At 48.2% G+C, this 10,000-nt stretch overlaps 1 protein-coding gene and 1 long non-coding RNA gene across 23 annotated transcripts in view; one reads left to right on the top strand and one right to left on the bottom strand.

Annotated features, from left to right (window-relative positions):
- The window catches only part of LOC113587047 (uncharacterized), a 21,758-nt gene extending 17,472 nt beyond the window's left edge, over window positions 1–4,286 (bottom strand). The window contains exons 1-3 of one of the 4 annotated variants that reach the window (XR_014123937.1): window positions 3,579–4,052; window positions 1,259–2,483; window positions 1,021–1,140 (exon numbers count right to left, since the gene is read on the bottom strand). This is a non-coding gene — a long non-coding RNA (uncharacterized LOC113587047). Of the gene's footprint in view, window positions 1–1,020; window positions 2,484–3,578; window positions 4,053–4,169 lie in introns of those variants that run through there. The other 3 variants (XR_014123936.1, XR_003411689.3, XR_014123935.1) reach the window with 3 other exon arrangements.
- Window positions 4,287–4,309: 23 nt separating this feature from the next.
- The window catches only part of fbrsl1 (fibrosin-like 1), a 211,314-nt gene continuing 205,623 nt past the window's right edge, over window positions 4,310–10,000 (top strand). For all 19 annotated transcript variants that reach the window (XM_035530314.2, XM_081714885.1, XM_081714884.1 and 16 more), the window contains exon 1: window positions 4,310–5,297. In XM_035530314.2, the coding sequence (XP_035386207.1) occupies window positions 5,004–5,297 (294 nt within the window). In that variant the 5' untranslated portion in view covers window positions 4,310–5,003. The remainder of the gene's footprint in view (window positions 5,298–10,000) is intronic.

The following is a 10,000-nucleotide window of genomic DNA, read 5'->3' as shown; positions in this document are numbered from 1 at the left end:
ATGTTTGCGTAAACCCCCCCCTCCCCCGGCCAAACACACACACACACACACACACACACACACACACACACACACACACAGACACAGACACACAGACACACACACACACACACACACACAGACACACACACACAGACACAGACACACACACACACACAGACACAGACACAGACACACACACACACACAGACACACACAGACACACACAGACACACACACAGACACACACACACACACAGACACACACACAGACACACACAGACACACACACAGACACACACACAGACACACACAGACACACACACAGACACACACACAGACACACACACAGACACACACAGACACACACAGACACACACACAGACACACACAGACACACACAGACACACACAGACACACACACAGACACACACACAGACACACACACACACACACACACACACAGACACACACAGACACACACACAGACACACACAGACACACACAGACACACACACAGACACACACAGACACACACACAGACACACACAGACACACACAGACACACACACACACAGACACACACACAGACACACACACAGACACAGGGTGCTTTGAAATGTCATGATATTTATATTTGTAGCAGTAATGTGTTTTCCTGGTCTTGTTAGAGGAGGTTGACTATGCAATTACAAGGTACTCTGATGATCTTCCTCTCCCACTCTGTGTCTAGCTCTCTGTCAATAACCCCTATCTACATACATATGCTTACAAGGAGCAGTGAAACACCCAACAGAAAATACAGTGCGTGCGTGCATGAGAGAGCTTCAGCCTCTCAACATCTAGCATGTGCTCTGGGACCTCACACTTCCAGTTCCTCTGCACCACTCTGGTAATTACAGAGAGACGTCTCCAACCACCACAGACAAAAACGCCTGAGAACAGCACTTTGAGCAAAACACTGGACTGTGTAAACGAAAACCAGACATTCTACAATCTCACCACTCTACTTCCTTCTACGCCTACGGTTTGGGACCTTACTGTATCAGAGTCGTCCTGTCTGAAACCTGGCCTTCATGATCACATGATCTTCATGAGGACTCCAGGATAGGGAGAAGGAGCTGGAATCTCTCCGCCAGAGCACACGGCACAGGTCCTGGACTTTCATAGACAACACTCACAAATAACATAATGGAATAACATAACGTTGTGATTTAGAGAGAGAGAGAGAGAGAGAGAGAGAGAGAGAGTGACAGAGAAACAGAGAGAGGGGGGTTACCTTTTTCTTTTAACCTTTTTAAAAACCTGCTATTGAATTCACCCAAAATGTTAAAACTGATTTGGTCTGTTGGGGCTTTAGGGAAAAAACAACAAGCAAAAAAGGGAACCAGAGAAAGAGAGAGAGAGAGAGAGAGAGAGAGAGAGAGAGAGAGGGGGAGAGAAAGAGAGAGAGAGGGAGGGAGAGAAAGAGGGAGAGAAGCGAGAAATGATTTCACAATAAGAAAGAGAGAGAGAGAGAGAGAGAGAGAGAGAGAGAGAGAGAGAGAGAGAGAGAAGTGTTGAAGCGATTCATGATGTTACATTCCCCATGGTCACGTTTCATGGCATTAAGACTGACATTTCTAACTGTCTCTCTCCTCTCTCATTAGGAGAGACAGACAGGTTTGGCTCACTAATTTATGTACTGTGTGAAATAAAACTCAATCAGCTGTCAGACGTCTGCTGGTGTTTCCCTCTGGATACAGTCGAACTCTGCGTTATTAAACTTTTCCTTGTGTGATATTAAATATCTGTTTGAGCCGTAAATCTGTCACTGTTTTATATGACATTATCGCTCCTGACAGGTGGGCTGAGGGGGGAATTTGGACGGAGGTGCCAGTGTGGAACTGGGATGGGAATGTTGGTGGGAAGGTGAGTTATTCTCCATCAGACACAAACATGGCAGACATTTGAACTCAGTGGGAATGCTGGAAAGTTTAATGTCACGAGATGGAGTTTGACACAGGTGGGAGGACTAGAGGCTAATACTTCCCACATCGGAATAATGCTGACATACCCGAGGGCATCCTATCCTAGTCGTGTGTGTGTGTGTTCTTCAGTGGAAGGATGTTCATTTGCTGCCTGTGGCATTTGAATTATGATACATAAAGTGACATTGAGCTGAACTGGTGTGTGTGTGTGCGTGCGCGAGTTGAATTCTGTTCTCTGTGTACTTTGCTGTGCTCCTGTCTGCTATGGTTTGAAAACACAAGGGCCTCATGTAGCACAGCCCATATAAACGCCATCAGCAGTGGGTGGAGAACACTCTCTTTAAGCCTGTTTACCTCCATCAGCAGTGGGTGGAGAACACACCCTTTAAGCCTGTTTAACACCATCAGCAGTGGGTGGAGAACATACCCTTTAAGCCTGTTTAACACCATCAGCAGTGGGTGGAGAACACACCCTTTAAGCCTGTTTACCTCCATCAGCAGTGGGTGGAGAATGTCCTCCATGCACAGGTGCAGCTGGACAAAATGAGATAAGTGATGAGAAAAGCTAGCCAGGAGGTTTAATATACACATACTGCAACATTTGCAGATGTATGCCAAAAACTAAAAAAAAACATCCAGTAGGAAATTACTGTCAATGCTCTAGAATAAATAAACAATTATAAATAAATAAACAACTTCGTGAGGTCTCTTCCGATAAAAGAAAAATAACCCTCAGATGTTTTCAGCAATTCTTATTCTAGTGTCCGTGTGTGTACGTGCGCGCGCCCATTTGAATCACACACAAAGAGTTCCCGGGAAAAAGGCAGTCTCCGTTCCTCTTCTAACACTTGACCTCAGGCTGAGCGCTGCAGGTCGGGAGAGGAATTTTGTCTGTGACAGTCAGATCGGGAGGAACTGCGGCCCGTGCTGGACGCGTGTGAGGAACACCAGGGTTGCACGCGCGACACACGACTGTAGGTAGACGTTTCGCCATGACGTGGATGATAACGGCATCTGAACGTTGCTCGTGTCTTGTCTGAGGCACACACAGAATGCACGAACCAGCTCGAAGTCGTGTAATGTCCATGTCAAGAACGTGCTGATGTTTACGGATCATTTCAGCTCATGCAACCCTCAAAAGCACATGCAGATAATTAAAAAAACAAAACAAAAAACGCAATGCTAAAAGTGAACGCCTTTCCGAGGCACACGCCTGTGCTCAGATCACGCTTTGAAGACTGCACAATACACGGCATAACTGACAGGATAATTCATAAAGCATCAACTAGCTGCAACAGGGAATGAAACTCTAAATACAGCTAAACTCTATTAGCATATTTATGGATCTCCCAGGGGTCTGGCTTATTCGGTTCAGTATTTAAATATTTAAATATGTTGATAAGAAGCTCAGGTAAGAAGCAGAGCGCTAGTCTTACTCCGTATTTAAAATGTTGCAGCTAATATGCACATTATGAATATTCATTAGATTCATAAAATCCTGGCACTGCGCTTCTTTGAGGCGGCCTACACTACATGCTGATCAAAGCCGTTTGCATCCGCATTTGCACGAGAACCGACTTGGTGCGTGAAAGGGAACGCAGTGCACGTGCACACGCTGCAAACACTCACTTGCTTACATCTGCAGTACGCTTGTTGTGGTGCGTGCGTTATTAAGACTGCACTTCGCATAATAACATTTGCGGGTCTTGATTGAAAGGACCGGCTGTTATAATCGTAGACGGTGATGCCCACGGGGCATGTGACAGCGCATGCTGTTGTATTTATTATCCACGGGCTCGCGGTAGACTTACAGTCCCGGTTCAGGCGTGCCAACCCGCTGGGGGCACGAGCGACTAGTCAGAGTTGCCTCGGCTCCAGCGCGGGAGTCGCAGATGTGACACACCGCTGACATCTCAGGAGCTGCCGTGCAGATCCGCCCGCTCACTAGCGAACGTCACGTCGCACGCCGAGGCGTGAACAAGTCGGCCGCGAGCCTGCGAGATCCCGAACCCCGAAAACAGCGCGAGCGGCCACGCCAGCACGAGACGCGTCCCTTCCAGACATTTTGAAGTATTTTATAAACTAGCTCACTTCCTTTGGCATTTGAAGAGGTGGCGGAAGTGCGTCAGTTATCTGGGCTGTTGGACGTTTACGGCTCGCAGGGCAAGTTCAGATGAAGTGGGAGGTTTTAATCACCCCTGTCTCTTTAACACGACTTACCAAAGCTGTGCATATTCTGGAAAAGAGCGCAGAGCACGCACGCTGTTGGGGAACTTGAATCCGGGAACTTTGTGTAGACGCGGCCGCCGAGGTCTCCGCGCCGCGCGTGTAGATGCGTGGCGCACCAGTGCATCGCGCGCGGAAAAGGGCGAAGGCTCGTGTTGGGAATACGCCGTTTCGGGCTCGCGGGAGACCCCGTCTCTCCTGCGTTCTCCGCTCGGAGTGGGTTCATGGTGGCGCGAGTCCGTGCAGTACGAGATGCTTATCTGCTGAAACTTGCCGATACTGTCGGTATTATTCACGAGCGCATTTTTGTCGATTCATTTGACAAGCTCGCGCTGTCAAGGCGGAGATTTCCCAGATCTCCTCCGTGTTTTTGGGGTTTTGTTTTTATGACAGCGGGTCATGGTTTGGGTGGCGGAAGCCCACGGCCAGCGCCACGATCCCACCGCGACGTCTGCACCGTGCACACGGTAATGTTGTGCTATTCCGTTGCAACAAAGTTGGAAAGCGCGTGGAATGCACACTATTGTAACTAATATCCGTTTTCCACCTGCCTAGACGACGGGGACGTCGGTACCGTCGCACCGGATTTCCACGTACGTGTGGCTTTGGATCACGGCGCAGTCTGCATGGATCCGTTAAATGTGTTTGTTTGTGACACTACGGCTCTTTACATCCAAGGTCACACCGTAGATGATTAACGAATCACCGGCAGCCGTGTGCGCCGCTGCGTGCATGGGTGTGTTGTGTCGATCACAAACGTCCGTCGCTCGTCCGTGACCGAGTGTGATTATTTTTGTTTTTTTGGGGAAGCATCGCACCGATTCTAAAATGGAAGGAAAAGTGAAGCAGACCCGAAGATCCCGTTCGCAGCGAGCGCGAGTGCGGAGACGGGAGGCGGGCGCGAGGGATGCCCGCGACCACAGCCCCTCGTCGGGCTCGGAACGGGAGCGAAGTCCCGGGCAGGATCGCGCGAGCCAGAACGGAAAAAGAGCTCCGCACTCCTCATCCTCTCCGCGAGCCTCGCGACCTCCCCGGCGGAAGCGGCGCGAGTCCGGCTCCCAGGAGGAAGACCTCATTGACGGCTTCGCCATCGCGAGCTTCGCCAGTTTGGAGCGTCTCGAGGTAGGGCATCCGCTCGCTTATTCCGAACACGTCCGTGGCCGTCTGTGCCTCGAGCCACGGCCGAAGTTTGCTGTTTCCGCCGTGTTGTGCGCCGTGTAGCACGTGACATAACGGTTGTCTCGGATGACGAACAGGTGTGCGCGTGTCCTTACCGTCCTAAACCCGCCACGTTTTCGCTCATGCAGGGATTTTCTTTTTTTGTGACTGTGCAGTTCACAACAGCGCGATAAGATCAGTGACGTAATTGTGGTGTAGGCTGACGTTTGTATGCATATCTGGGCTCGCGCGTGATGCGCGTGAGTGGTTAATCGGAAGGCACGGGCTGCTGTTCCCAGTAGTAACGCGCGTGATTGACATGTCACTCAGGTAGCGCTTCTGACAGCCTCGGCGAAACCCGTTCTGACGAGGCCTTTGCTGGGGACCGAGTTGCCGTCTCCATGTGCGTCGAGGTGCTCAGACACATACCTAAACTACAAAAGTTTTACTGTCTGTTGGTTTGCAATCCGCAGACCCTTGGTGAAGGAGGCCCGCGTGCCCGACAGCCTGATGTGTCTTCTGGAGGAGCTCGCGACTCTGTTGGTACCTGTCAGCAGACACGCGGGCTGGTTGTCACCTGGTTGTGTAATGCTAGTTTAACCTGTCAAACGTTATTTATGGTCCTGATTTATGAACCTTAACTCTGTGTGTGTGTGTGTGTGTGTGTGTGTGTGTGTGTGTGTAAGAGAGAAGCGACCTGTCTTAGGCATTTAGTGAACCTTAACACTTCAGTCAGTATCCACTGAAGGTTGTACGAGAGATGATGACATAACCAGTCCGTGGTGGACATCAGCTGATGCCCTCCTGGGTCTGTGCTGTGTGTGTGTGTGTGTGTGTGTGTGTGTGTGTGTGTGTGTGTCGTTATTGTGTTGCTCTCCTGGGTCTGTACTGAGTGTGTGTGTGTGGTTACTGTGTTGCCCTCCTGGGTCTGTATGTGTAATAAAGTTTCTCCTCCACCGTTGACTCTGCCTCTAAACACACCTCAGATGTGATCAGGTGTGTTTGAGCAGGAATCATGTGACCATGTCAGAGTTTTCCAGGGACAGAATTTTTAATAACAGTGTTTATTCCTGGACATAGATGCCCCTACTCAGTAAGTGTCCCTAGATTAAAAATAAATTGAAATGAAATAAATTCAACTTAAAAAAGGGGTTTTATTGCACCTTTTCAGATTGAATTTAATTTAATTCCATTACAGATCTCAGTATGATCTCAGTATATCCAGTTTGTTTGTTTATTTGTTTATCTGTGGTTGTTTGTTTTAAATCCTGCTCTGTATAGCAGTTTAGAACACGGTGATGTTGTGGTTTCCTTTGTCATGTGTGTTAGAGACCCAGCAGTCCTGCAGGGTAATGGGCCAAATGTAGTGATGAGAAAGTATAGCATGTATCCATTAGAGACATGAAGTGTGTGTGTCTGTCTGTGTGTGTCTACACACAATACACTACTCCAGAGGTTAATAGACCTCCAGACTTTGTTCAATTTACTAATTAACGTTAAAATGGCACCGATATATTGGGACCTGTTACAGCAAACAGCATGTGTGCTCTTAGTTCAGTGGCGTAAACACTGTGTGTGTGTGTGTGTGTGTGTGTGTGTGTGTGTATTACACACAATACACTACTTCAAACTGCATGTGTGCTCTTAGTTCAGTAGAGTAAACGTGTGTGTGTGTGTGTATTACACGCAATACGCTACTCCAGACTGCATATGTGCTCTTAGTTCAGTGGCATAAACACTGTGTGTGTGTGTGTGTGTGTGTGTGTGTGTGTGTGTGTGTGTGTGTGTGTGTGTATTACACACAATACGCTACTCCAGACTGCATGTGTGCTCTTAGTTCAGTAGAGTAAACGTGTGTGTGTGTGTGTGTGTGTGTGTGTATTACACACAATACGCTACTCCAGACTGCATGTGTGCTCTTAGTTCAGTAGAGTAAACGTGTGTGTGTGTGTGTGTATTACACACAATACGCTACTCCAGACTGCATGTGTGCTCTTAGTTCAGTAGAGTAAACGTGTGTGTGTGTGTGTGTGTGTGTGTGTGTGTGTGTGTGTGTATTACACACAATACGCTACTCCAGACTGCATGTGTGCTCTTAGTTCAGTAGAGTAAACGCAGTGTGTTGTGTGTATCAGAATCTACAGCAATAACACACTAATAAACATTTTGTCATTGTTAATTCCTTTTGACTGTTTGCATAAGCAAATGTTTGACTTTGGTCCGCCTCTCACAGCTCTGACTTCCTGCCTTGTGCAGTCGTGTGTTAAACACTCTATTATGAACTTTTAAAGGTTCCTGGTCTTTCCAGCTCAACTCCAGCCCTGGCGTCTCTAGCGCACCTCTGTGCAAGAATGTCAGAGAGTCGCTCGCGGTCTTTGACCCAGATCTTAGCCAGCGGTGTGTCGTCCTCTCTGTCACGCAGTGACCCCCCCCCAGTAAAGGCTGTCCTGCACGCCGTTGGACTGGGTCGCTCCGAGAATGGGAGAATGGAGTCATGACCGCCATCGTGTGCAGTGTGTGACCTTTACCACATTCTGATTTCTGCTTTATTTTCTGTCTTGCCTGCAGTGTGATTGTGGGATATTTGTGTATCATCACTATTACTTCACAGAGTTCCTGTTTGTGTGATGTTGTGGCATTTTTCCCCCCATATGATAGTTATCTCTGAAGTGCTGTGATATGACAGGAAAAATGCTGTAAAACAGAAGCCTGCTTTCTGCTTATAGAACCTTACAGATGGAGGTTTGTTTTCTGGACCAAATTCTGCTTCCAGAATCTTAATTATTTTTCTTATCATGTTTCAAACATCTGCTGTAAGGTTGCTTGTCCAGAGGTGAGTTGACATGTTCTGGATTTTTCTGACTTGTTATGAGGTGGTCAGTCCTCTAACCACATCCTACTCATATACAGTATGATTCACAGAGTTACAGACCAGTGACCCTGCCTGGGGTGGTGTTTAAGTGCAGCCCGGTTTGGATGAAATGTTCTGGATGGTGGTGGTGTTGGCGCCTTCGATCAGGTGATCCAGCTCCGTCTCTCGGGCTGCAGGGCATCAGTGTTTGTTTATGTCTTATTCCTCGCTGGTGTTGTGTCGATCATACACTCAATCATACAGTCAGTACGTCAATCATGCATTCAGAGAGCACTCTGCGTGTGTGAGATCTGAGAGCACTCTGCGTGTGTGAGGTCTGAGAGCACTCTCTCTGTGTTTGTGTGTGTGTGTGTGTGTGTGCGAGCTCAGAACAGTTTCTTCTTCTGCTCTTCTGGCCTCATCTGTCAGGATGCTTCAGTATCTGTCGCTCTATTATTCTGTCTGACACACAGACACACACACACACACACACACACACACACACGCTCACAGCTGTGTGATTGCTCTCTCAGCCGGTTCCTACAATAACAAGCACCGAAGGCATCAAATCTCCTGATTAGTGATCCAAGTATAGCTCTGTCTGTCCCTGTGTGGGGGAGGGGCGCTGCCTAGGAGATGTTACGTCATCTCTGTATGTTGACCTTCTGACCCTGAGAGAGAGCGAGAGGGAGAGAGAAGGAGACAGGTTGGAAGCAAGCAAGATATAGATGAAGGGAAACAAAGTGTGTGTGTGTGTCTGTGAGTGTGTGTGTGTGAGTGGCGGTTTCTCCAACAGTGGGCCACTCAGCCTGTTTCTCCTCCACCAGCGTCTCGTCCAGCGTCTCGTCCAGCGTGGTGATGATTAGACTCAGTTGGGGAGGACTTAGTTTTACTTGTTCTCCTTGTGCTCTCCTTCTGACTTCACTTAACAATGATCACGCTGAAAGAAGACACCAATATGGCGTCCACAGTTGGTTTGATGCTGGTTTGGTTTTCTCTAATAATTTGGGTCATTTTCTAACACCGTACCAGTCTGGTTTGTGACTGGTACGTTGTTCAGGTGTGTGTGTGTCCCTCTGCTCTGGGTCTCTGAGCTGTGCACGTTGGTGTGTTTTTGGTTTGTGTGTTTGACTCGTTGCGTTAACCCTGGAGCATGTTCTGGTCAGTTGCTGTGTCTCTTTGCAGAAGTGTGAGTATGACCAATTGACCAATCATGGCCGAGCGCGCGATACACCACCGGGCTGGAGTGTGGTCTGACCAATCAGAGTGCTATATTCCACAGGGCTGTAGTGTACTCTGACCAATCACAGCTGAGTGTGCTGCTCTCCACTGGAATAAGATCTGGAGTTTAGCAGAGATCTTCACTTTCCTCTCTTTCTCTCTCTCTTTCTCTCTCTCTATCTCCCATCCCCCTTTCCCTTTCCCTCTCTGTCTCTCTCTCTCTCTCCCTCTCTTTTCCTAAATGGAAGGTTCATCTGTCAGTATTGAGCTGAAGTGTTTTATCAGGGAGTATCTGCATGGAGGATGTGGACAGTTTGCTACTGTGCTCAAAGCTGTGATTGTTGTCCAGGAGGAAGTCTGAGATGTCGTAGTGGGTGAGAAGTAAAAAGTCTGTGTTGTTGAACATGTTGGATGTGCTCCTGAACAATAATCTGTCTTAGTCTCTGTAGCTTGGTCTTTTAGGTAATAAGGTATGTGTTGGGCTTGGTGTGTGTGCGCTCGCTCCATAACCCACCCTTCACAGCACTCCATTTCTGTCAGTTTCTCTCTCTCTCTTTCTCTTTCTTTGTCTTGCTCTCTCTACACCCTCTCTTCT

The sequence above is a fragment of the Electrophorus electricus genome, chromosome 5 (assembly GCF_041902795.1).
Source record: "Electrophorus electricus isolate QZ-2024a chromosome 5, ASM4190279v1, whole genome shotgun sequence".
Lineage (NCBI taxonomy): Eukaryota > Metazoa > Chordata > Actinopteri > Gymnotiformes > Gymnotidae > Electrophorus > Electrophorus electricus.
Note: the sequence above shows the minus strand (reverse complement) of the source record. Positions and strands in the feature narration are given on the sequence as shown.